The sequence below is a fragment of the Neovison vison genome, chromosome 5 (genome assembly GCF_020171115.1).
Source record: "Neovison vison isolate M4711 chromosome 5, ASM_NN_V1, whole genome shotgun sequence".
Taxonomy (NCBI): Eukaryota; Metazoa; Chordata; class Mammalia; order Carnivora; family Mustelidae; genus Neogale; species Neogale vison.
The window spans coordinates 26,822,383-26,848,326 of NC_058095.1; the positions used below are offsets into that span (position 1 = coordinate 26,822,383).

General features: G+C 50.4%; 1 protein-coding gene across 3 annotated transcripts in view; it reads right to left on the reverse strand.

The window, feature by feature from the left end:
- The window catches only part of ABR (ABR activator of RhoGEF and GTPase), a 177,701-nt gene that overhangs the window by 132,282 nt on the left and 19,475 nt on the right, over positions 1 to 25,944 (reverse strand). Inside the window, exon 1 of one of the 3 annotated variants that reach the window (XM_044248214.1) lies at positions 396 to 457. The exons of the other annotated variants lie outside the window; for them this stretch is intronic. Within the exon in view, the coding sequence (XP_044104149.1) occupies positions 396 to 456 (61 nt within the window). The 5' untranslated portion in view covers position 457. Of the gene's footprint in view, positions 1 to 395; positions 458 to 25,944 lie in introns of those variants that run through there. 3 annotated transcript variants of the gene reach the window in all.

Consider the following 25,944-nt stretch of genomic DNA (forward strand, 5'->3'; position numbering starts at 1 on the left):
AAGGACTTTGCCAAAATGGCCCTTCTCCTTCAGCGTGGACAGAAGGAAGCGGAGGGAGCACCCTACAAGAGCTCTCCTTCCTGAGGGCTGGGGAGTGCTCAGTTACACAACAGGTGGGAAAAGGGTGACACAGCTCTCCGGATCCTGTCGGGCCACTGGCCCCCACCCGCTCGAAGTCCGCTCCGGGGACCCTATCTGCGGCCGATCGCTGGGGGGACCCCCACGTCTCCCACCATCCGCCCTACCTCCCGGCCCCCTGGCACCTGGCCGGCGGTGCCCGCAGCCCTCAGCCCCGCGCGGGGCTCCCCAGACAAGCCCGGCAGGTCGCGCCCCGGGGCCGTCGGGGCGCGGAGACCCGTTCCCGCCCGGCCTCCCCGGCCCGAGAGCACACGTACTGCTATAGAGGGTGTCGATCCAGGAGAGACGCGGCAGGCCCCGGTGGCTGAGCGGCTCCATGCCCGCGGCTCGGCGCGGCGGCGGCGGCGGCGGCGGCTCCGTCAGATCGGAAACCCGACCCTCATCGCACAACAAAGGAGGGAGGGCGCGGGCGGCGGGCGGGCCGGCCGGCGGGGGGCCGGGAGGGGCGGCCAGCCCCGGAGGCCGAAGTTGCCGGGCGCCGGGTGGAGGCGGGGGGAGGCAGGGAAACAGGTAGCAGGGAGGAGCGAGGTGGAGCTGCGGGAAGAGGAGGGGAGGGCGGGCGAGCGCAGGCGAGCGCCCCCGGGAGCCCTTCCGGCCACTGCGGCCCCGGCAAGCCCGGCTGCGGATCCCCGAGCGGCGGCCCCGCAGCCCGCCCGCAGACTAGCAACTTCCCCGGGGCTGCGCAGCGGCCAGGGGCGGGGGGCGGGGGGCGGGGGCCGCGACCAATCGGCGCTAGGCTCCCGCGCCCCCTCCCCCGCCGCAGCACGCCTCCAAACCCGGTCAGGGGTGTGGGGAGCAGCCCCAGTCCCCTCGGACGCCCAGGCGAGAGGGGCTCCAGCGGGTGACTGAGGAGTGGTCCCGCTGGGGGTCTCCAGACTGCGGCGCAGGCCCAGGCGCCTCTTCCTCCCCTCGCTGGGCTCAGCCGAATTCTGGCAGCCCGCAGACTAAGTGCCGCGGGGAGACCTATGGGCCCCGCAGGGGTGACATCACCTGCCACCCCAGGATCTCTAAGCGCAGTTTGTGGGGCCGGTTCCGCCGTCAGGCCCCTCCCCTAGGCCAGCCTGGGGGTTGGCGCGGACCGGGTTAAGGAAAGCCTTGGCTGCCGGGACACTCCTTCCAAACCTTAATAACCTCATCTGTTTCAACACCCTTGACCTAAACGCCGTTCTGCCCAACACACCAGAGGGCAGGGGCTGGAGAAAGGCAGGGGGCTGGGGGTCGACGAGGGTCAGTGTAGGACACACTGGAGACAGGAGAGACTCCAGGGTCTTCACTGGGTTCCCCAGGAAACTTCCTTGGGGACCTACAGTTGCAGCCCAGGAGGCATACCTTGCATGCATAATCACATACAAGTTGAGAGAAGTCTGGGGGCAAGGTGGCTCTGTGAATAGAACCTTTAGAAATGAAATTCCTGGTTAAGATCTCCCAAGAGCAGTGAAGAGTCTGTTGAGGGGGCTTTAGGCCCATCTCCCGGGACCCAAGGCAACTTTGCTGCTGATTTGGTCCTGTAGGCCTCCTCTGGCCAAAGGACTCTGAAGGGCAGGGGAGGGAGGGGAGGAAAGAGAGGGTGGGCAAGGGGCAGGGGGCACTGAAGCTCCTCTCCTGAACCCAAGAGAAAGGAAGCTCCGTGGTACTCAGCTCTCCTTGGACCCACCCACATGGCGGCAGGGCTCTGCCTCCTTCCAAACAACCACAGATCCAGTTCTTCTTGAGGGGAGGAGCAGACCCTCACCCACAACGCTGAAAGGAAGCATGCAGCTGGGGTAGAGGCCTCCAACTCACAGCAGGTGAGCTGAGCCCCCAGTAGGTGCAGGAGGGAGGGCATGGAAAGCCTTCACAGGTGGCTGCAGTGGGTGTTTTTCCACTGTGAGGTAACACTGGCCCCTCCCCACATTCACTTAGCTTGCCCCCAACTCAACTCTCCTGGCTCAGACTCTGACTCTGGCTCTTGTGGCCCCTCCCTGCTCAGCTGTCACCCTCCCACTATCCCTGACTTGCACACAAGACTGGGAGGACCAAGCAGGCACCTGGAACTTGGCAGAGGGGGGGTGGTGTGCATCTCCAATGAGATGCTCCAGAAATAGAGCTGGGATGGGAGAGGAAGCAAATGGGCTCTCAGAGGAACCAGAGGGAGGATGGTGAGGGCGGAGGAGCAGAGAGGGGCCCAGAGCCTCTCTTCCCACGTGGGACTCTCAGAAGGCACGGAACCCAGAAGAAAGGCGGCAACAGGAGAGCGCAGCCCTGGGAGGCAGCAGCATGGCGCCCTCCCCAGTAACAACCAGCACCACCGAGGCAGCCTGGGCTCTTTCTGTATGCTGCAAGGATTTTCCTGATGGCCACATCCGGGCACTCACTGTCAGGAGGCCGGAGATGTATGTTTCTGCGTGAGACACATACATTTGCATACATTTTACATTTTTATCTACAAAGGCTTGAACATGCTATTTTCAGCATTTTCAAGCTAAAATGTTACAGTTGCTCTCCTTAGCATTGCCACAGTTTGCTTTTTTTTTTTTTTTTCCCCTACATTCTGTCCAATCCCATCCTGGACCTCCCACTCCAGAACACAATATAGGGTACAGGGAGAGAATAGTCTTGGAGGCAGTAAGGAGGAACGCTTGTAGTAATTAACGGAGACCGTCTGCGGTGCACCTGGCTTGGACCCCAGTGCTTTGCTTACAGGATCATCTCACTGCGAACCTCACTGCCATCTCAGCTCCCTCAATTTTCTAGATGAGAAAACGGAGGCACTGAGTAGCCCTCCCAGCCCTCCTCAATCCCCACACACTCACCTCTCACACACATGTCCCAGGAAAGGGCAGTTACTCCAAGATGCCCCTGAAGCTATTTCTGGTGGCTTTCAGTAGATCCGTAACACCACACAGTGGGACTCTAATCTTGGCTGGGAGACAAGTGTATGGGCCTTTGAGCACCAGGGTGATTCGAGACTGGAAAAGAAGCCTCCGGATTCCTGGCACCGAGGGTGGGGAGGAGTTTGGGGAGACCCAATACCACATGCGACATTCAAGGAAGGAAGGAGTTAAGGAAACATTCTCCTCTGCATTTTGCCAAAGGTTAAGTGCTCTGCCAGCAACCCCAATCTGTCCGAGCAAGGGAGGGTCTCTCCTGTGGACAGACTGCCCTGATTCCGCGAAGCATAGATCTGCCTTCGAACCCCAAGGCACTGAATCAGCACCCAACACACTTCATCCTCCATGCCCACACGAACCATTCTCTATCCAGGTTTTTGGGTGAAATTCTCCACCGTCGCCAGCCCTCCCTCTGGCCTGTGCACGAGGCTGCTCTCAGCTCCCTACTGGCCTTGCTGACCACCTGCTCCTGCCTTACCACCCACGCATCTATGGGGGATTGAAGGGTCGGCTGCCTTGCCTGCAGCACTGGGCAGTGGATGAGAGGCTGAATGAAAAGGGGACGTATCCAATTCTGAAGGTCAGCGGCCTTGCCCTTAATTCACAGGTGTGCTGCTCACTGCCTTCCCAGCAACCGACTCTTGCTTCTACCAGCCACTTAGCCAGATGGAAAAAGGGTAACTGTGTTTTAAACCAAAACTCGGTGCTGCCGCTTTTCTTCCCTCCTCACTTAGTAACCCAGCTCCACTGTGCAGAAGAGGAAGGCCAGGAAGTTCCTGCTTCCTTGATCACCTAGAGGTCACTGCTGGTGAAAAGGATGTCCATGCACCTTTCCCCATGCTGGCGCTGGCAGGGGGCACCAGTGTGCATAGGCTGGAGGTACAGGTGAGGGTGGAGGGCCTCTGCATTCCAATTAAAAAACAAAAACAAAAACCGGACTATAATAGCCAAAAACCAAGACTTTGTACCGTTCCTGCCAGATCTGCTCTTTAAAAGCTGGAACTGCATTTTTCCTCCCCACTGGGGTATCCAAAGCACTCTGCCCAGTGGATGACTGAGGCTCAGGCAGACTCTAAAGCAGCCATAACCACACTGTGCCCCCAGACCAGACTCTCTGCCCAAAGCCCGACAGACGGGCTTCTAACATTATAGGTTGAATATGTAAAATGAATGACAGCTGACGTTTGCCCAGTGCTTGTTGGGTGTGGGACACTGCTCTATGGGCTTCACGTAGATTATCTCCCTTAATCCTTATAATAAGCTAACAAGATAGGTACTGCTCTTCTCTCCCATTCCCTAGAAGTAGACAGGCTAAGTATTGGCCAGCTAGAAGCTGCTGACACTTAGAAATGAACTGTGATGTATACGTCTCTGTATTGGGCTGTGATGGGTGAACAAATGAATGAACAGAATGAAGTTAAACTCAAAGGAAGACATTGAAGCCATAGTAGGAATGCAAGGCAGTGTAATTCCAGAAACCCTACCCACACACCCAACCCCCCACCCCTGCCCACAAGCCCACCAATGATTAAGCAAAAGGAGAACTGGTTCTTCAAGCCACATCTACCACAACAGGGCCAATGATCCTGGACACAACCTGGATGCAATCAATCCAGTGACTATCTCCTGAACTCCAGTGTCCACTAACCCCACAGCTTCTATGCCTTGGGCCAGTCTCTAGTCTTCCCTAGCTCAGTTTTCAAATCTCTGGGTGGGTGCCCTCATGGATCAGGCAGACAACTTCCAGGCTTCCTACCTGCCTTCGCAGACCATAAACTCTGCTTCCTAGCAGACCTTGCGGGGCTGTTTCTGGCTCCTTGCTTCATTTCCTTTACCTTGGTCCAGTAAAGTGGCACTGTTCCGAGGCTCACTTCCCCCACCCCTGCCACCTTGGGCCTAGAAAGCAGGAAATTCCTTAGGCATCTGCTGGGTCATCACCTCTCAGGGACCCAGGTTTGGCCAGACAGTTCTATCCTTTGTCCTCTCCCTACCTATCTCTTCCCAGCCTCTTACATTTCCAGAGACAGTGAGATCTATAGACAGCACAGATGAACTCAAAGCCTTCCCCAATTATTTATTTCTCCATCAAAGTTTGTGTCAGCTTGAGTCATAAATAATCTGCAGCCTTGGCAAGATGTAAACCAGAGAACAGCATTCACGCCCTTGTCGCCTCCCTCAGCATGGTGGCCGGGGAGAGGCAGAGTGCCATCCCAGTCTCTGTAGCTGGGAAGCTCCCGGCCTGGCCCCACACAGTTCCCAGAGGCTCTAGTGAGGCCTAGCTCCCCCAGGGCCAGCGGCCGCAGTGAGCCTAGCTTCCTGGGCTGAGGAGCTGCCTCGATTGTATCGGGTAAGCTGCAATTTCAGGAGGGTCTCATGCCAAACCCCTAAAGTGGCCCTCATCCAACTTGGCTCAGATTGTACCCCCCAGAGGTCAACATGAGAGGCTTCCTGGAGAGCAGATCAGAGGGCTCAACAGTAGGGGGTGGAGCCCCCTTCCTAATTTACTCACCACGGCATCCCCATCAGCGTTTGGAAAGAGGCCAGGAGAAGAGACAGAAGGATTCTCTAAGACCCCCAGACCCAGAGACAAAGTTCAGCAGTTCCAAGCTTCCCAGGTCCAAGAGTGCAGCAGTCGTGTGCCCTCCTGGGGTCAGAGCTCACAGGCCAGCCCCCTGCCCTCCTGTGGCTGCCGCTCCCCTGCAGCTGGCTGTGCGTCTTGTTCTTGCAGCCAGACTTCTGCAGATGCACCCCAGCCCTGTGCTCCTCTGCCAGGAGCTGTGACGCCACCAGCCGGAGCTGGCCCAGTCCCTGTCAGGCCCAGGAATGGTCGCAGGAGACTGGCTCCAAGAGCTGGCAGCTCAGCATTCAAGAAGGCAATGACAAAGGAGCCTCAGAGCCTAGGCAGTGGTGCTTGTCATCAGTGGTCTTGTTTTGGGGTAAACCGGACAAGTTTGCGGTGTGCAGCCGTGTCTCTTTAAGGAGCAGGCCTCTTTAAGGCAAGTTCCCTCTGCAGTCACTCCTGCCACCAGCCGTCCTGCGGAGGACTGCGCGGGGTTGGGGGGGGTGGCGGCTGGACCGAGGGGGAGGTGTCTCCCGAGTGCCATCTGGTGGCCCAACAGAGCAGCAACTCACCCACCAGAAGCGGTCCTGCCAACCTTGGCCACAATCCAACAGCGAAGGCTGGGAAATGCCTGAGCTAAAATCTCAGTTTTGCCCACCAGATTCTGCATGGAGCTGCAGGCGACCATTGTGAGTGACCAGGCTAGGGAAGGCAGGAGGAACTCCCTGTGGGGTCAGGAGACATCAGGAGCCCCCATGAGTAGCCTGGGAAGAATGACCATCCCCCTGAACAAAAGGGTCTCTAAGAGATTCTCAAGTGGGTGGATTTTTCCAGTGTCCCAGGCCGCCAGCTTCAGGACCTAAAGCACAGCTGTGCATACCCTGTGCCCATAAACATGGGAACTGTGGTTCTCCATTAGGGAAAGGGGTAATTGGTACCAGCCCCCAGGAAGTGTTTGCAAATGTGTAGGAGCATCTTATTTATGTATTTATTTTTGCAGGAGCATTTTAAAGCCGGAGATGTTAAACCGTCCCGAAGTGTCAACAGTGGTGGCTTGGTTGGGCAGAAAAAAGGAGCATTCTTTGGCACGCTCACTCCTCCTGTTCTTTTCCCCGGCATTCTGCCTTTGATGTCCTCTCTAAATTTCATCTTTATAATCTTAGAGGTAGAGAAAGGAAGTGGTCTGGCCCAGGCCACCAGCACAAGGGATGCCCCTACCCAGACGCTAGGTACACACCTGCACGCCGCTTGCACTGGGCAGTCACGGCCCTTGGAAGGGGGAGGCAGCAGCCCGTTGGGGGATCTATAGCAGACCCTTGGGAACAGCAGACAGTGTCTGAGGAGATCACAGAAGACCAGTCACCTCCTTCCCCAAAAGGACCACCCCGCTATCCTTCCCCCTGTGGATGAGTCAACCTAGCGCTGGCTTTCTCTCCTGGAACTGACCCAAGGCACCCGTCTTTTACATAAGGCATCATTTTCAGGTTCTAGTCATGAAACCTTGTGACACGTCATTTCCCCCTTCCCCAAGCTCACCGCGCTCTGTCCCCGGCTGGACGACGCAGTCTCAGGAATCCAGTCTGGTGTCGGCAGCTGACGCAGGAAACCGACACATGGGACAGGTCTTCTAATGAAGGGTGAGTAAGAAAAGAATGAAATGTTGGCTGTGGTAGCCAAAGAAAGCCACACAACGGTCACATCTGACGGGAGTCTGTTGGTTTGAGCAGTCCCAGGCCCGCAAGGCTGACGTCATCACGAGCTGGTCCAGCTGGAGGAAACACTTTCCCAGCATCCCACAGCAACTCGAGCACTACCCACTGTTGTCAGAATAAAGACCCACATCCTTTTGGTGGCAGACGAGGCCCTGTGGCCTGGCTCCTTACTTCCTTTCAGCCTCATCTGGCACAGTCTCTTTGCTCTCTCTTGCACTTTCAGAACTTTGGCCCAGAATGTTATTTCCAGCCAAAATGCCTGGACATCTCTTCATCTTCCCTCCAACCTTAACTTGAATATCACCTCTGCTAGAAAGCCTTCCCTAGCCACCAGACCACCAGTTTGTTTGTTTGTTTAAGATTTTACTTACTTAGGGTCGCCTGGGTGGCTCAGTTGGTTGGACGACTGCCTTTGGCTCAGGTCATGCTCCTGGAGTCCCGGGATCGAGTCCCGCATCAGGCTCCCAGCTCCACAGGGAGTCTGCTTCTCTCTCTGACCTTCTCCTCGCTCATGCTCTCTCTCACTGTCTCTCTCTCTCAAATGAATAAATAAAATCTTAAAAAAAAAAAAAGATTTTACTTACTTATTTGACAGAGAGAGACACAGTGAGGGAGGGAACACAAGGAAGGAGGGGGAGTGGGAGAGAGAGAAGCAGGCTTCCCGCTGAGCCGGGAGCCCAATGTGGGCCTTGATCTCAGGACCAGACCCATGTGGGGCTCATCCCCAGGACCCTAGGATCATGACCTGAGCCGAAAGCAGACACTTAACAACGGAGCCACCGAGGTGCCTCTACTCACTGCTTGTGTAAACTCTTCAATGCCGGTCTCTCCTGCTAGACTGAGCCCCCCAAGAGGATTCAAACCATACCTCTCTTGTTCCCCACTGTAACCCCAGCACCTTAAAACAGTGGTTTCAGTGGATGAATGAATGGATGGCTGAACCTGTTCCTGGTCACAAAGGCCCTGGAATGAGGGAGTATAGACGTTTCAGCGAGCCCAGGTCCTCCAGCTGGAAAACAACTGTCTGGGCTGACTGGGATGTCGTGATGAGATGGAGGGGTCATGCTCTCTGGACAGACTCAGGGCAAACAACAGGATCCTAGAATCATATTTGGGGCAAGAGGATTGCTGCTCTAATTAATTCCTAACTGTTCACATGAAATCCCAACTAAAAACTCCCCAAAGCACAGGGCTCCCTTGCCAAGCAGTCAGCATTTAATGCTGTACTCCTTTTTACCCAATCAGATTCCAATATGGAAATGGAATAAAAACCAGGAAATGGTTCAGCCCACTAAGGGAACTGTGGTCTCAATTCTCAGAGTCCTTCTCCTGGGCTGGTCCCACATTTGCAATTACATTTGTTTTTAGAGGGAAGCAAACTGTAGTGCTCCTATGGGAAAAAGTAGTCCCTGGGTGCGCACCTGTCCGGTCTCTCCTGTGCTGTGGCTGGGGACAGAAGTGGAGAGTCTGAGAAATAAGATGCTACTGGTCTGCAGCGACGCCGAACTCCCCAATCCCTGGGGCTGTCGGCTGAAGCTATCACTCACTGGGTTCCAGACTCTGGCGTGCCTCCAACCAGAGAGATGGGAAATCCTGCTTTCAGCTCAGGGAGGGGAGAAGTACATGGAGACTGATTGTGGGCACCCTGTCTCCTCCCAGGACCTAGCTTGAGAGGGTCTGCAGGCTGCGTCACAGAGAGACAGACAGACAGGGCTTGGTAGGCCCTGTGGCCGCTGCTTGTCCTGAGCCATGGTGACCCCTGGGCAGGCCAGACAGCCCAGGCAGTGCGCCAGACTCACCCAGTCTGCTGGGCACCTGCAAAACAGTAAGGTGGGCCTGGGGTCTATGTTGGTTCAGGAAAGTCACCCTACGCTCCTAGGGTCAGTACACTAGATGGTTAGTCCTCTTAAGCTACCTGCTAGCTTCTTACTTGCTGCCAAGGAAGGATGTTCTGGCATAGTTAGTACTCCCAGGGTTCTTCTCTCCCCTGAAATGATGGGACCTGGTGGGAGGAGGTAGTAGTTGCCAATGATGGGCAGAGGAATAATAATAAAGGGGATAGCAAAAAACACTTACACTTATTCCAGGGCTCAGGCTGATCTAAGGACTCTGCATGTCTTAAATCACTCAATTATCAACGTATCCCTGACTGCCCCAGAATTTGTTTTTGCCCCTCAAGACTCCCCTGCCTCCCCAACACACTAAACTGAGCACACCATGAGTCTAGGCCCTGGCTCTGCCACTAACTTGCTGTGTGACCTTGAGGAACCTCTTTTCACTCTCTGGACCTTGGTTTCCTTACCTTGACATGCAGGGATGAAAGGCATCATGCCTATGATTCCTTGGGAGACAGATGACCAGGAAATGGATGGTTTATAAGGGAGGGGAAAAACTTTCTCCTTTCCCACCCTCAGTTCCCCAGTATTTCAGGAAGTCCTGTGGGTTTCAAGGGCTAGAAAAGTTATTCATTAGCCCATCGAATATTCCCTGAGCTCTTAACATAGAGCTCCCACAGGGTCAGCTCCACCCAGGATACCTGTGATAGTGGCTTTGAGACATGTCTAGAAGTCCCCAAGAGGCAAGGCAGTGTCTGGCAGGTCCAGAGAGCAGTGTGGACAGTACGTTGTGGAGCGGAAGACGGGGTCACCACTTCTGATGACTAAATCCTTCTTGGAGGAAGTGTCATTTGAACCAGGGCCTGGAAGGACAGCTCATTACTTCAATGGCAAAAATGGTGGTGGGGGGGGCAACAGGGCATGGAGGGGGGCAAGCATAAGCAATTATGCAGAAACGTAATTAGGCAGAAATGGGGGTGAAGAGGGGAACCAGAATGGATGCCTGGAAGAGAAGGTTCTCTGGGGATCTGGGGGAGAATACAGGCAGCTGCTAATATACTGTGTGACCTCAGCATGAATTCAGGGACACGACAGAATTTTCAGCTTTTCTCAGGCCTGTCTTTAAAAAGAAGGAACATCTCGGGACGCCTGGGTGGCTCAGTTGGTTAAGCAGCTGCCTTCGGCTCAGGTCATGATCCCAGCGTCCTGGGATCGAGTCCCACATCGGGCTCCTTGCTTGGCGGGGAGCCTGCTTCTCCCTCTGCCTCTGCCTGCCACTCTGTCTGCCTGTGCTTGCTCTCGCTTCTCTCTCTATGACAAATAAATAAATAAAAATAATCTTTAAAAAAAAGAAAAAGAAGGAACATCTCTTGCCTTCAACACCAACAACAAAAGTTTGGGACTCACGTCCTGTCCCTGTGAGTCTGTGGGCAGAAGCACCCATTACCGAAAGCCCTCAATCAGTGTGTCTCTGGGTTCCCCAACATTCACATTCCAGGCAGTGTATTAGGCACACTTCTTTCACCCTTTTTTCTTTCCAGGCTATTAAGGTGTGACTGATAAGTAACACTGGGTGAGTTTAAGGCGTACAATATGATGATTTGCTGTCTGTATCATGAAAGGTGAGAAAACTGAGGTGTTCGCTCTACATCCAGCCCTCCAAATGTTCACGTCTCCATTGCCCTGGCCCTAAGTACACTCAGAACGTGTGAACACAAAATCCTTTGTGTTTTGAGCAAAGCTAGAGGCCCTGGGGGGAAGATGGCATCACATGGTGAGGTATGAGAGATGCACGTTCCTAAGGAAGGACCCTTTCCACAGAACCTCAAAGGGTAAAGGCTCTGAGGAATTTCTGGGCTGGCGGGTTTGTCCCTCTGCCTCCTGAGCCCTCAGAAGTCTCACGTTCTAGAAATCTCCTTAGATTCTTAGCCATGACTCAGATGAAACCTGGTTCCTCGCCCTGATACCCACCCCCCTCTCATGGCCCAAAGCCTTCTAGATAAGTCATTGCCCAATCCCTTACATGCCCCACTGAGTTTTTTTCCAGGTTCCTATTTCTATCTGATTATGCAAGTTTCTTTCCTCCAGGAAGCCGCATGCTCATCACATGAGGGTAGTCACAGGTCACCAGCAAATGGGACAAGGGTGCTAGAAGGGCCCCTTTCCTGAACCCCAGAGCAGTGTGTGGTTGTTCTCCACTTCTCCTCGGGGGCCTGGGACCACCGGAGGGAGACCCCAGGTAAGATCATGACTTGGTTTTCTGCTTCACTGGAGAGCAGTCCCCAGGGGTGGCCCCCACACCCAGGCTCTATGCCAGGCAGCCTCAACAGAAGATAGTAGCCACCACTCCATATGGGTGAGGAACAACGTGGTGCCTCCCCTTAACACCAGGGGCCTCCTCCTCTGGCCCTCTGATCCCTGGCTCTTGGGGTAAATGTACGCTACGGACTGTTGGAGCAGACTCATGCTAGAAGCTGCTGAGATCAGAGCCTTTGCTATCCCTGGCTGGCCAGAGCCTCCACACTGGGGGTTCAGTTTTCAGGAGGCCCTTAGGAAAGCTGAGCTGGGGTTTTGTTTTGTTTTGTTTCTGGAGGTAAAAGGACTGCTTTTATAAAAGAAATCCCATCTGCCTCCCACCATGACTAACCACAGATGAGGAAGCAGTCAGAGAGAAGCCCGGGCCCCTGCAGCCCCTGGTTTCCTGCTGTTCTCTCTTAGAGACCACACATGGAGCTGCACACGCAAGCAGGCCACATTTCCTTCCAGGCCTACGAGGAACCTTGACTTCCTACAAAGACCACTACTGCCAACATCAGTACACGCGGGCGCGTCTGTCCGCAGTAGCACTTCTGCTGATTTCAAAAGGAAGAGGTCTGTCTGGCCAAGGAGAACAGGGCTGGAGACACCGACAGAAGCTGACTTCCCAGCTGGCCTGCCCGATCCTGCAAGCACAGGTGCCTGACTCCACCATCGATGCTCTATCTCCCGTGAAGACCCTAGTTCAAGGGGAGCTGGTGAAGGTGTGGAAGCTTTGCTCAGATGTGGTCATGGTCACAGACACTTGGGCAAACAAGTTCTTTCTAGGTCTGCAAGAGGCAGGGAAGAGTGGGGGGACACGAACTGTGGCCAGGTCCTGCCTGAACACCCATGCGGTTGGCTCAGAAGACACAATGCAATTAGCATCTGTCATTTGCTCACTTGTAGGCATCCCACATGTCAACGGAAGGCTATGTAGCGAGTGTGAAGCATATAGGCTGTTTTTTGTTTTGTTTTTTTTGTTTTTTTTTTTAAGATTTATTTATTTACTTGAGCGAATGAGAGCAAGTGGTTGGGGAGGGGCAGAGGAAGAGGGAGAGAGAAACTCAAGCAGTCTCAGCACTGAGTACAGAGCCCCATGCGGGGGCTTGATCTCACAACCCTAAGGTCAGACCTGAGCCGAAACCAAGAGTGGGAAGCTTTCACTGTCTGTGCTACCCAGGTGGCCCTAGCTGTTTTTTTTTTTAACTAGTGAGTTTTTTCCGTTTTTTTTTCCCTCCTGTTCTAAAAGTAATAAAGTCACAAATACATTTTTTGACAGTAAAAGAGTAAAATGGGCATTAGCATTTTCCAGCTTTTTTGGGTATGGCTATAGCCAGGGTCTTTGCATAGTTACAATCAAAGCAGCTCTCCAGACTGTGCTCAGAATTTCTCAGCCACTGATCTATGGCCAGTCCAGCTTTCATTCTCTCCTGTGTCCAGCAAGGCAAGCTTTACCTAGGTGAACTATAACCTCACTTGGCTCAGGGCCACCTTAGCCCCAAATACAAAGATGAGCTCCCACCCCCCCGCCGCAGGGGTGGGGGGACTCTATTTCATCATCCACCTTTGGTCCCAGTATAAGTGACATGTCTCTGATTCTTGGGGGAGGGAGGAACAACACCTGCTTCTCAGCACTGCCCAGGAATACTGCCCAGGAATACTGGCGACAAAGTCTCATCTCTAGTGTCCTTAGTAGAATCAGAACTGCTTCCGACAGGGCCTGGGGACTCTTCCTTCCTTCCTTGGGGCTGGGCCACAGCTTTGGGATTAGAAGAAAGTCTGGGGATTGGCTGCATTAGCTAGTAGCGACATCAGCCCTTTAGCAATGGAAACTGAGGGGGAGCGGAGGGGGATGCAAGAGAATTGTAGAAAAAAAAATTGGGTTTGAATTCACCACCCAAACCCCAACCTGTGATAGGGACAAAGTAAGCTGGGTTTGTTCTTGCAATCTCAGGAGAACTGGAGAGAGATCATGCCACAGGCAGGAAATAACGGTGTCTACACCGCTCGCTGGGACAAGCAGACCAAGAGTCTAAAACATCAGCATTTCCTCATACTTTCAACACATTCTAGAACACTGATTGGGATGCTGTGGGAGAGGGAATGGGAAGAAATGGCCCTTCTACAGTCAACCAACCTCCCGAGAGGCCACAGGCTTCCTAAGACTTTACAAGCCCCCACACTGCCAAGATAAAACCAATGGAACTCCCTTTAAGGCAGTGATCCTGGCCCCCACAGCCGATGAAAGGAAGCAGTGCCCAGGTGAATTCCCCTGTATACTCCATGGGACTGAGGCATGCTTCCCAGGACACCCTATCTGCTGGGCATGGCTGCTGATAAAACAGAACTGATAGCCAAGAGGAGAATGCCAGACAGTTTTGCCAATCTTGTCAAAAGGTTCCTGTTTCCTGGCTAGGGAGTTTGCAGGCCTGCCGGCCAAAGCAGAAACTGATTATTACTTAAGAAAAGCAGATCCGGGGCGCCTGGGTGGCTCAGTGGGTTAAAGCCTCTGCCTTCGGCTCAGGTCATGATCCCAGAGTCCTGGGATCGAACCCTGCATCGGGCTCTCTGCTCCGCAGCAAAGCCTGCTTCCCTTCCTCTCTCTCTGCCTGCTTCTCTGCCTACTTGTGACCTCTGTCTGTCAAATAAATAATAAAATCTTAAAAAAAAAAGAAAAGAAAAGCAGACCCACACAGGAGTGACTCTTCTCTAGGCTGGGTTAGCCCATCCCCCCATCTCAGGTGTAGGGGGAGGGCGGGGACACCTGCTATTTCCCTGAGCACTGCTGCTGAAAGCTCCAGCCCCCTGCAGGCTGCAGCGTCCCCCAGAGCCGCTCATGTCAGCAAGAGCTTCATGGGGCCAGTTTCTGGGCCGCTGCTACTCCGGATGCGCCATTCAATGGTCAGGATGTGGGTTCCAGAGACAGAACAGACCTGGGTTTGAGCCCTGGTGTCCTTAATTCAATCTTACCGGGACTCAGTTTCTTTCGTTGTAAAATGAGGATAGTCATGGTAACTGCCTTATCTGAGACGGCTGACATAGAAGAACAGATGTGAAGACAGTGGACCCGGGGCCTGCTCCGTCTACAAACTCAGCACCGTTAGCTATCACCATTAGGCTGCTTGAGCTTTGCACACGCGTGCACACACACACACACAGAGTACACCTCTCCCCCACCCCCAAGATTACAGCAAACCTTGTAAAGAGATACTGTGAGATGTGCTGAGGTTACCGAGGCCAAACCACACCCTTTTTTTCTGTGGGTGTCTCATCTTCATTGTGGAGTTAACTCATTAGCATTTTGTAAAGAGTCAAAGCAGCCCGATTCCCTCTTCACAAGTGCACCTGCTAGAGCTAGAAGAGGAAGATCCATCTAGAAAAATGTAATCCCTTCACTGTAAGTCAAGACTGTCAGGCTTGAGAGAGCCAAGGGCTTCCAGATTGGTAAAGGTCCTTCAAAGACCTCCAAAACAATGGAAGCTGAAAAATTCAGTTCAGAATATGATACACTTTCTTGACAAAGAGAATTTTCTCCAGGACACCAAGTAGACTGCCCTTCTTGGGCAAAAGGGAAATAGGTCTGAAGTAGCTAAGTGTGTTAAAAAAAAAAAAAGTAAGATATGTGGGTAATTTTATGTGAAAATTGTAAACCTTGAGAGGGGCCTGGGTGGCTCATTAAAGCATCTGCCTTTGGTTCAGGACATGACCCCAGGGTCCTAGGATGGAGTCCTAAGTTGGGGCTCCTAGCTCAGCCAAGAGTCTGCTTCTCCCTCTGCCCCTGCTCCTGTGCATTTTCTCTCTCTCTCTCTCACTCTCTCAAATACATAAATGAAGTCTTAAAAAAATTTTTTTTTGTATATCTTGGATTATCCAGAGTAAACACTATACCAGAATGTTGAACTAAGAAAAAAATTTCTTAGAAATTAGTATATACCAATACACACACACACACACACACACACACACACAAATGATGAGGCCACATTTATGGGCATTTCCCCAGGAGACAAAGAGCCCAATGTCCCAACCCTTTTCTGAAGGACCTCCGGCTATGATGTACCCATTAGGGTGTGTAACACCCTCTTCATGTCTCACATATTAGCCTTTGGTAAATGTTGCATGAAATTTGATGATCCTGCTAGGAAAGGGAAGATGATTCATAATCATCCATTCCTAATCCACAGACCCTTGATGAAAGCCTGCTAGGTTTAGGGTTTGAAACATGGGCTGGGAACCGTTGGTTTGAAGACAAATGGTCCTCTCATTTAAACGACAAGGTTCCCGACGCCTGCAGAGACGGTAAATTCAGTTCTTCCTTGAGCCCTTCTAGTTCCTCCATTAGTCTGTGTGTAGCGGGTCCTGGTGAGGCCCCCGTGGGTGGGGTTTCCGACCGTAACGGGGCTCCCGGACAGCTCCCGGGGGGCGGGGCTGCAAGCTCTGGCTCTCCAGACCCTGCGCTGTGGCATTTAAATGTGAAATGCAGCACCGAGGCTAAACCAGAGTTGCCTTCACCTGCACGCATGATTAATCCAACATCACAGAAGTCCCGTGGTGGCCCGCTGCTCCAGGACCCCGGCGGGGGAGGCGGCCTCGGTTTCTGAGGTTTACGCAGTTATTGAGATGCAAATGTATTCTGGGCCTGGGGCCTAGTTTATCTTCCTTCGCACGGGGAAGGCAGGTGCCAAAACCCTCCGGGATCTGCCTACACCCTTGGCGCCTTGCGGGGTGAAGGAAGGCCCAGACTCTGCCTGCCACGATGAGAAGGGACCCGCCAGGGGGTGTGGCATTCGTGTGGGTCTCGCGGCGCTGCAAGCAACTAGCCGCAAACTGCTGACTTTCCAGCAGGCGCAGGCTGGAGCGGGAGGGGCTAGCTCCGACTTTTTTTTTTTTTGAAAAAAGAATTTTTTATTTATTTGACAGAGAGAGAGATGGAGAGAGGTCACACGTAGTCAGAGAGGCGGAAGCAGGCTCCCTGCTGAGCGGAGAGCCCAATGCGGGGCTCAATCCCAGGACCCTGAGATCATGACCTGAGCCGAACGCACAGGCCTTAACCCACTGAGCCACCTAGGTGCCCCTAGCTCCGACCTTTTATTCAGGCTTTAAAACAAACAAATAGATCAAAGAGTTTCCGTTTCCCAGTGTCAGATCCACTTGGGAAATCCCTGGAGCAATGGAGGAATGAGCGAGAAAACAGGTGCACCTGTCCTAGGCGCCAGGCCACCGTAATTCCTCTTGGCATCTCCCCCAGCTCATCCCAGCCGGAGGTGCTGTCAGGATCTCTGGGAGTTCCCCCAGGGACACTTGGGGGAACTGTGAGAGTCTCTAGCACCTGAAAACCTTTCTTGGAAGCTCTTCAACGATGTCTTTACACAGGCCTTAAAACATCCTAGCAAAATGGAAGATCTGAAATCCAGATGAGTGACACCTGAAATTCAATTAGGCAAGGGCTTGTTGCTCCCTCCGGTCTCCAAAAGGACAACTGCTCAAGGAGAATGTAGCAGAGTGGGAGACCCCAGGGTCCCTTAGACTCCTTCAGACCGCTTTGGGTTTGTCACCACTGAGCAAGGCTCATTTTTTTTTTTTTTTTAAAGATTTTGTTTATTTATCTGACACAGAGAGGCACAGAGAGAGAGGGGGAACACCAGCAGGGGGAATGGGAGAGGGAGATGCAGGCCTCCCACTGAGCCGGGATGAGCCAGGCTCCATCCCAGGACCCTGGGATCATGACCTGAGCCAAAGGTAGACTCATACAGACTGAGCCACCCAGGTGCCCCTAGTTCATTTATTTTTTTTCAAGACTGGTGCCTCCACCTCCTGAGAAAGAGGCACTGGCTCTTTTCAAAATAAGAAACATGGGTTCAAACTAATTACCTGCGGGCCACTTGGCACCTTGCCCAACTTTCTTGGGCCTCGATTTTGTCATCCATAAAATGGGTTAATAATACTAGCCTCGTGTGGCTGTGAGAACAAATGAAACAATGCACAAATGAGATAAAATATTTGTATGTGTGCCACAAAAAGACTGGAGCGATATCTTATCTACAACAAACTGTTTGTTGACTGCAGGTTCTTTCTGGAGAGAGGAGTGAAAGTGGTGGGGATAGATGACTGGAACTGATGTTTTCTTCCAAGGACTTCAGTACTATTTACATCTTTTATATTAAAAATACCTATATGCATAATTCAGGGACTGCTTCATGGTAGATACTCATGTTAAGTTTTAAAACTGAGATCTGGATTCTAACTTAATTTTCCTTTGGGGCTTCTGGTTCAAGGTGGAAGACTGAGGATGTTTTACACCATTATAATAAACTTGTCATATGTCTCCCTTTCTTAACCCAAATCTCTAGACATGATCTAAATCATGGATTAAGGGGTGCCTGGGTGGCTCAGTGGGTTAAAGCCTCTGCCATTGGGTCAGGTCATGATACCAGGGCCCTGGGATCGAGCCCCACATCAGGTTCTCTGCTCAGCAGGGAGCCTGCTCCCCGCCCCACCCCCCACCCCCCGCTGCCTGCCTCTCTGCCTACTTGTGATCTCTGTCAAATAAATTTTAAAAATCTTTAAAAAAAATTATGGATAGGAGCACCTCGGTGGTTCAGTGGGTTAAGCCACTGCCTTCGGCTCAGGTCATGATCTCAGAGTCCTGAGATGGAGCCCTGCATCAGCTCTCTGCTCAGCAGGGAGCCTGCTTCCTCCTCTCTCTCTGCCTGCCTCTCTGCCTGCATGTGATCTCTCTCTGTCAAATAAATAAATAAAATCTTAAAAAAAAAAAATCATGGATTAACACACAAAACCTATAACAAGGTACCCTGACACAGGGTACTCTCAGGGACCGTGAATGCTAAGGAATCTCTGAAAGAAGGGGATAGGAGTATTGGATGGAAAGAAGAAATCACAGGCCCCAACATACCAACCCAGTAGAGGACTGCTGCCAAAACAGTGGATAAAGTGGGGTGCAGGGAAGAAGCGGATGCTGGGGGCACGTTAAGCGTCTGCCTTTGGCTAAGGTCATGACTTATTTAGTGTACCACTCAGCAGCCCTCAACCTTGTATAGCAGACCAAATAGGATTTAATCCCGGGAATACAGGCCTAGTGCAATAAAACTTCTTTAAATAGAAGATGTATTTGTGTAATTCGCTGTATTAATAGGTTAAGGAAGAAAAAAGTATATGGTGGTGCCTGGGTGGCTCAGTCGTTAAGCGTCTGCCTTAGGCTCAGGTCATGATCCCAGGGTCCTGGGATGGAGTCCTTCGTAGGGCTCCTTGCTTGATGGGAAATCTGCTTCTTCCTCTCTCACTCCCCCTCCTTGTGTTCCCTCTCTCGTTTTCTCTCTATCAAATACATAAGTAAAATCTTAAAAAAAAAACAAAAAAGAAAAAAGTATACGATCATCTTAACATATGTGAGAAAAGCATTAGTTAAAGAGTTAACACCCACTTCTGTTTAAAATGAACAGAAAAAATATTCCCAGAAACTAGAAACACAAAGAACAGCAGGAACGCTGAGAGTCCTAAATTCTTCCTGGGTTAGTGAAGATTCTACATACAAATTCTTTGAGGTTATCCTCATCGATCCACTCCATAAAGCTATCAAAAGAAATCCCGACACCCAGGTCACCAGACCAACCCAGCTGCACAGGTTTCTGCGAGGGCTGACATCGGCAGGTTCCAAGAGCCATGACCTTGGGAAGGGTCACAAGTTCCACCACAATATGGGTGGTTCTCGCCACGCAGCTTGGAGAAGACACACTCTCCAGCTTCATCCTTCCCACTGATGTAAGTAATGTTTATAAAAAAAATTTTTTTTTTTTAATTTGATAGACAGAGATCACAAGTAGGCAAAGAGGCAAGAAGAGAGAGAGGCGGAAGCAGGCTCCCCGCCGAGCAGAGAGCCCAACTCGGGGCTGGATCCCAGGATGCCAGGATCATGACCTGAGCTGAAGGCAGAGGCTTTAACCCACTGAGCCACCCAGGTGCCCCAATGTTTGTAAAATTCTTAACTAATAAACAATTTAGGATAGTCAATAGAAAGAAAAAAGGAACAGTACATTTTCCTTAAGTAAATCTATAATTAGCATACTATTCAAAGATAAACCATTCACATTAGATTTTTAAAAATGGGCAAAGAGGGGCACCTGGGTGGCTCAGTCTGTTATACATCTGCCTTCAGCTCAGAAAATGATCCAGGAGTCTTGGGATTGAGCCCCTCATCAAGCCTCACATCAGGCTCCTTGCTCAGCAAGAGCCTGCTGCTCCCCCAGCTTGTGCTCAATCTCTCTCCATATAAAATAAATAAAATCTTTTTTTAAATGGGCAAAGAATACCACAAAGAAGAGGAAATAGGAATTGTCAAAGAATGTAAGAAAAGAGACTGTACCTTATTACTAATTGGGGCCATATGTATATTGAGATGCCATTTCTGTCCATGAGATTGGCACAAATGAAAAAGAGTAATGATTTTGGTGAGGGAGTGAACAGGTTCCCCCAAAAAGTGTGGAAAAGAGTCTAAGCTGGAACAGCATTTTTGGAGGACAATCGACAATACTGATTAATATATATTTTTAAAAAATTTTATTTATTTATTTGAAAGAGAGAGAGATCACAAGTATGCAGAAAGGGGGGGGAGGCAGGCTCCCTGCTGAGCAGATAAATGTGGGGCTCCATCCCAGGACCTTGAGATCACAGCCCGAGCCGAAGGCAGAGGCTCAACCCACTGAGCCATCCAGGCGCCCCCCATTGTGTTATTCTTTTTTTTTTTTTTAGTATTTTATTTATTTATTTGACAGAGAGAGATCACAAGTAAGTGGAGAGGCAGGCAGAGAGAGAGGGAGAAGAAGGAAGCAGGTTCCCCAGTGAGCAGAGAGCCCGATGCGGGGCTCAATCCCAGGACCCTGGGATCATGACCTGAGCAGAAGGCAGAGGCTTAACCCACTGAGCCACCCAGTTGCCCCAAAATACCGATTAATATTTTAAAATGCACATGCTTTACAACCTTGTGAGACCATGCCTAGGTTTTCTCTAAAGAAATATTCACACATATGCACACATGGGTTGTGTACATGGTTTTAATTGTGGTATTGTTTGGAAGAGCAGAAACCGGGTCACCATGCCAGGATTAGATTTATCCCCTTTGCCTTTTCTCTAGAAAAGAGAAATGTCCTCTCACCCCCCAAATGCTCTTCGAGTCACAGACCTTATAGCCTTATAATTCCTTAGGCATTCCATCTCAAATCAGGGCATTCTGTCTCAAATCAACTGCTTTGGAACCACTGACATCAGAGGCAGCCTCTTTGCTGCTGTCTAGAAAAGATGGTGTGAGAAGACCCACTGAGTTCAGAGGGGTTAAAAAGAGAAGTTTTCCAGTACCCCAAGATGGGTCGTCCCCCATGGAAAGGAAATAGTGGCGGATGCTAGAACTTGTCCTCCCAGCCTTCCTGGGCAAAGGAACACACAGGAAGCCACTCTGTCGATGGCCTAAAGGGACTGGGTGTCAGGAGCAGGTGTCCCGGGAGGAGCTCAGCACGGAGGAATTAACGTTGTCTTTTCCCAAGGACGGCTGTGCTGTGCATCCCCAATGCCGTCTCTGTTTCCAAGGTCACCTGCTGGCCTGTGCAGTGAGAAGTCCTTACTGCTAATGAAACTCAAGTTCTCTGCTGATTTGGGTTTAGTAGCACTGACCACTGTCCCCTCTTTGACTCTAAGGGAAAGCCTCAAAAGAGAGCTGCTGGGATGTCTGCTGGAACACATGTGGGCACTGGAGCTGAAGAAACAAAGAAAAATGTCAAAGGATGTGCCCTCAAGATTGTGAAGCAGGTACGACCACTTCTGTAACCACTGGTCAACCTGCGAAGATGTGGTTGTTACTGTTTGGTATCTGAACACAGTGGTCCCCGACAGTTTTATTGAAACCTTCTTTGTGTCTTGGGAGGCAGTTAAAGATGGCAAGCCCTTAGCATGGGTCTCTATTGTGTTTACATTCCTGCAGGGAAAACCTGTTTGCCAGCCTGTTCCCACAGAGAAACTGACGAGTCTTGAAGCAGAGGTTTGAACCCTTTCTCCAGAAGCACATTTGGCACACTTCAGGTGTCAATGACATTGCTTTAACAGTGGCTTGCATCCCTTTCTCCTGGAGAGAAGGAGTTTATGGTAGCCCAGAACTGATCTCACACGGTCATGAAATCAGACACACGAGGCTTTACTCTCTGCAACCTGCTTGGGAGTGGATGACATTTTGTTTTGTTTTTTTTAAAGATTTATGTATTTATTTTTAGAGAGAAGTAGGGGAGGGACCGAGGGAGAGGGAGAGAGAGAATCTCAAGCAGACTCCCAGCAGAGCACAGAGCCTGATGCAGGGTTTGATCTCACAACCTTGAGATCATGACCTGAGTAGAAACCAGGAGTCAGACACTTAACCAACTGAGCCACCAAGGCGCTCCATGGATGGTGTACAAATCCTTCTCTTTTAACCCTCTAATACTTGGTGATTTAGATACTCCATAAACATTGAGAATTATGGTAGAGGTATTTGTTGACCTTTCTTATTGATCAGTTTGGAGGTTATAAGCATTCCATGCTCTCCAGTAACTTTAAAACCCAGAAAAAGTTCCAATTATTAAAGCCCAGCAGGTTTGCTTAACTATTTACATGTTCAGCAAATTTTATAAATTGCCGTGAAGTGGTCGTCTTAACTTCACATTAATCTCCGCTCCCCAAGAAAATACACACACAAGTATTTCATGCCACCTATGTCTAAACGAGTGAAGGCTGATCTCTTTGAGACAGGGAGGAAATAGAGGCAGAAAGTAATGAAATTCAGAAAGGTACAAGCTCAGCCTGTGTTGGGACTTTGGGGTTGTCACTTATAACCTGAGTGCAAAGATGTGTCCCCACCCCACTGCCCTCCTTCCCCCAAAGCTCAGCAGGGGGAATGAATGCCAGTGAGCATCCAAACCCGACACCTTCAAACACCATGATTGCTATCTGGGGGCAGCAACAGGGTGACCTACAGGATTCAAGTCACAACCAGCCAAGTGTTCTGAAATGGGAGACCACAATGGGCTTCTCTGTGTCCTCATCCAAGTGTCACTCAACTTGCTGATGCTGTTTGTGCTCAGGCCAAAGGTCACCCTGGGCTGTTTCCTCTCTCTAACTGCTTACTGGCTCCTAACACAAATGGATTACTTTATCAACTGTCTGGCAATTCCTTATCTACTCACAAAAGGGCTTTCCCTCCGCTTTTTACTTAGGGGCACCTAAAGTTCTTTTTTTTTTTTTTTAAGATTTTATTTATATATTTCTCAGAGAGAGAGAGAAAGCACAAGCAGGGGGAACAGCAGGCAGAGGGAGAAGTAGGCTCCCCACTGAACAGAAAGTCCCACGCGGGACTCAACCCCAGGACCCTGGGATCACGATCTAAGCCAAAGGCAGACATTTAATCGACTAAACCACTCAGGCATCCCAGCACCTAAAGTTCTTAAGTAAATGGGAATTTTTTTTTTTTTTTTAATGGCTTCCCTTTAATGTCAACCTTTGGGGCTGTATGGGCAGAAAGGGCCTTACCAAGCATTTTCCAGCAATTCTACTTCCAGCAATTTACCCAAAAGAATGGAAAGCAGAGTCTCCAAAACATATTTGTACTCCAAGTTTGCAGCAGCAATTACTCATGACAGCTAAAATGTGGAAGCAATCCAAGTGTCCATCAATGGATGAAGGGATAAGCCAAATGTGGTACAGACATACAGTGGAATATTATTCAGGCTTTAAAAAGAAGGAAATTCTGGGGCGCCTGGGTGGCTCAGTCAGTTAAGTGTCTGCCTTCGGCTCAGGCCATGGTCCCAGGGTCCTGGGATCGAGCCCCACATCTGGCTCCCAGCTCAGCGGGGCGTCTGCTTGTCCCTCTTCCCCTAGTGCTTGGTCTCTCTATCACTCTCAAATAAAGAAATAAAATCTTTTTTTTTTTTTTAAAGATTTTATTTATTTATTTGACAGAGAGAAATCACAAGCAGACAGAGAGGCAGGCAGAGAGAGAGAGAGGGAAGCAGGCTCCCCGCCGAGCAGAGAGCCCGATGCGGGACTCGATCCCAGGACCCTGAGATCATGACCTGAGCCGAAGGCAGCAGCTCAACCCACTGAGCCACCCAGGCGCCCCCGAGAAATAAAATCTTTTTAAAAATTAAAAATAAAATATAAAGAAGGAAATTCTGACGTACGCTACAGCATGGATGAAACTTGAGGGCATCATGCTGAGTGAAATAAGCCAGTCACAAGAAGACAAACGCTGTGTAATTTGTTGCATGAGGTACTCACAGAGTCATCAGATTCACAGAGGCAGACAGAATGGTGGTTGCCAGAGGCAGTGGGGAAGTGGAGGTTGGGGAGCTATTGTTTTATGGGTATAGAGTTTCAGTTTTGTATGATAAAAACAGTTATGGGGATGATAGTGGTGATGGTTGTACAGCATTATAAATGTATTTAATACCACTGAACTGCACACTTAAAAATGGTTAAGATGATAAACTTTACTGTTATGTGTAATTCACTGCAATAAAAATTTTTGAAAAGAAAAAAAGGGGGTATGTAATGTACATAGCCTCACCCTATTTTCCATATTTGATGGCAATTGTAACAAAATTTCTTTTTTTTTAAAGATTTTATTTATTTATTTGATAGACAGAGATCACAAGTAGGCAGAGAGGCAGGCAGGGAGAGAGGAGGAAGCAGGCTCCCCGCTGAGCAGAGAGCCTGATGCGGGGCTCAATTCTGGGACCCTGAGACCATGACCTGAGCCGAAGGCAGAGGCTTTAACCCACTGAGCCACCCAGATGCCCCCAAAATTTCCTTTTTGATAAGACAAACTCTAAAAGTACACACAAGGGGCACCTGGCTGGCTCAGTTGGTGGAGTGATTGACACTTGATCTCAAGGTTGTGGGTTCATGTCCCAGGCTGGGTATAGAAATTACTTAAAAATAAAATCTCTATTTAAAAAAAGAAAGAAAGGAAGAAAAGTGCACATGAAAAACAATACAACAGTAACCAAAAAACCCCAGATATTGACCACTACCTCATATCGAGCACTTAGCAAAGCCTGCATAACTTCAGGGTGCTGGGCTAGCTGCCACGAGTCCCCAGGACTGGCTAAAAGTATAGATTTCAGGTTGTGCCCAGATTCACTGGATTCCCCATCAGTGGGTGTGGGCACTAAGAAACTTTTTACAGTGCTCCTGCAGAGAAGACTCTGACCTGCAGTCAGTTCCTTACCGAGATTATTCTAGAAGTAGAAGAATACTTCAGCAATTTCCTCCATCATTCTCTCAGGCTAATCAGTACACATTTTTCAAACACACAGGACACATATGGCTCAATGGCAGATGCTAGGAAAACAGAGGGTAAATAAGAATATGAGGGATGCCTGGGTGGCTCAGGTCATGATCTCAGGATCTTGGGATGGAGCCCCGCGTCAGGCTGTCTGCTCAGCAGGGAGCCTGCTTCCTGCTCTCTCTCTGCCTGCCTCTCTGCCTACTTGTGATCTCTGTCAAATACATTTTAAAAATCTTAAAAAAAAAAAATATGAGTTATCATTTACTGAGTGTTCACTATGCATCAGGCTGAGTACTTACCATGGATTACTTCATTCTTTTTTTTTTTTAAAGATTTTATTTATTTATTTGAGAGAGAGAGTGTGTGCATAATCAGGAGTGGGGTGAGGGGGTATGAATGGGTGAGGGGCAAAGGGAGAGGGACAAGCAGGCTTTCCGCTGAGCTATTGCTCCCAGGACCCTGAGATCATGACCTGAGCTAAAGTCACATGCCTAACCCACAGAGCCACCCAGGCACCCCACTTTATTCAATTCTTAACAACATTCCAGGAGATTTATCTATTCACACATCCATTTTACAGATGAGAAAACAGAGGCATGAAGAGGTTAAATAACTTTTTTTTTAAGATTTTATTTATTTATTTGACAGATGGAGATCACAGAGAAGCAGGCAGAGAGAGAGGAGGAAGCAGGATCCCTGCTGAGCAGAGACCCCTATCCAGGACCCTGAGATCATGACCTGAGCTAAAGGCAGAGGCTTTAACCCACTGAGCCACCCAGGCGCCCCTAAATAACTTTTTAAAGTCCTCACAGCTGGTAAATGTGGCTCCAGGGGTCTGCATTCTTGACCACCGTAAGCCAGTCCTTGCCTCCAGCAAGCCTTGTGAAGTGGGAATAACATGGAAGTTACCATAATACGAGGCAGAGTAAAACAAATGTGACACTGGAACACAGAGACAAGTGCTGGGAGAGGAGCCACAGTGGGCATGGTAGGTTTAGACTCAAGAGGTTTTCTACCCTTTTGCCAATCAGCTATGAAATTCCCCAGCAAATCCTTGAATGAAGAATCAGTAAGAGGCAACTCATCTAAGCACAAGCAGAGACCCAGAGCTTCTCCTAACACACATCTTTCTTTGAGGTATGACACTGACCAAGCTTTAGCCAGGGACCAAGGAAGAGAGCAGGCAATTTCCACCTCTCAGTTACTAAAA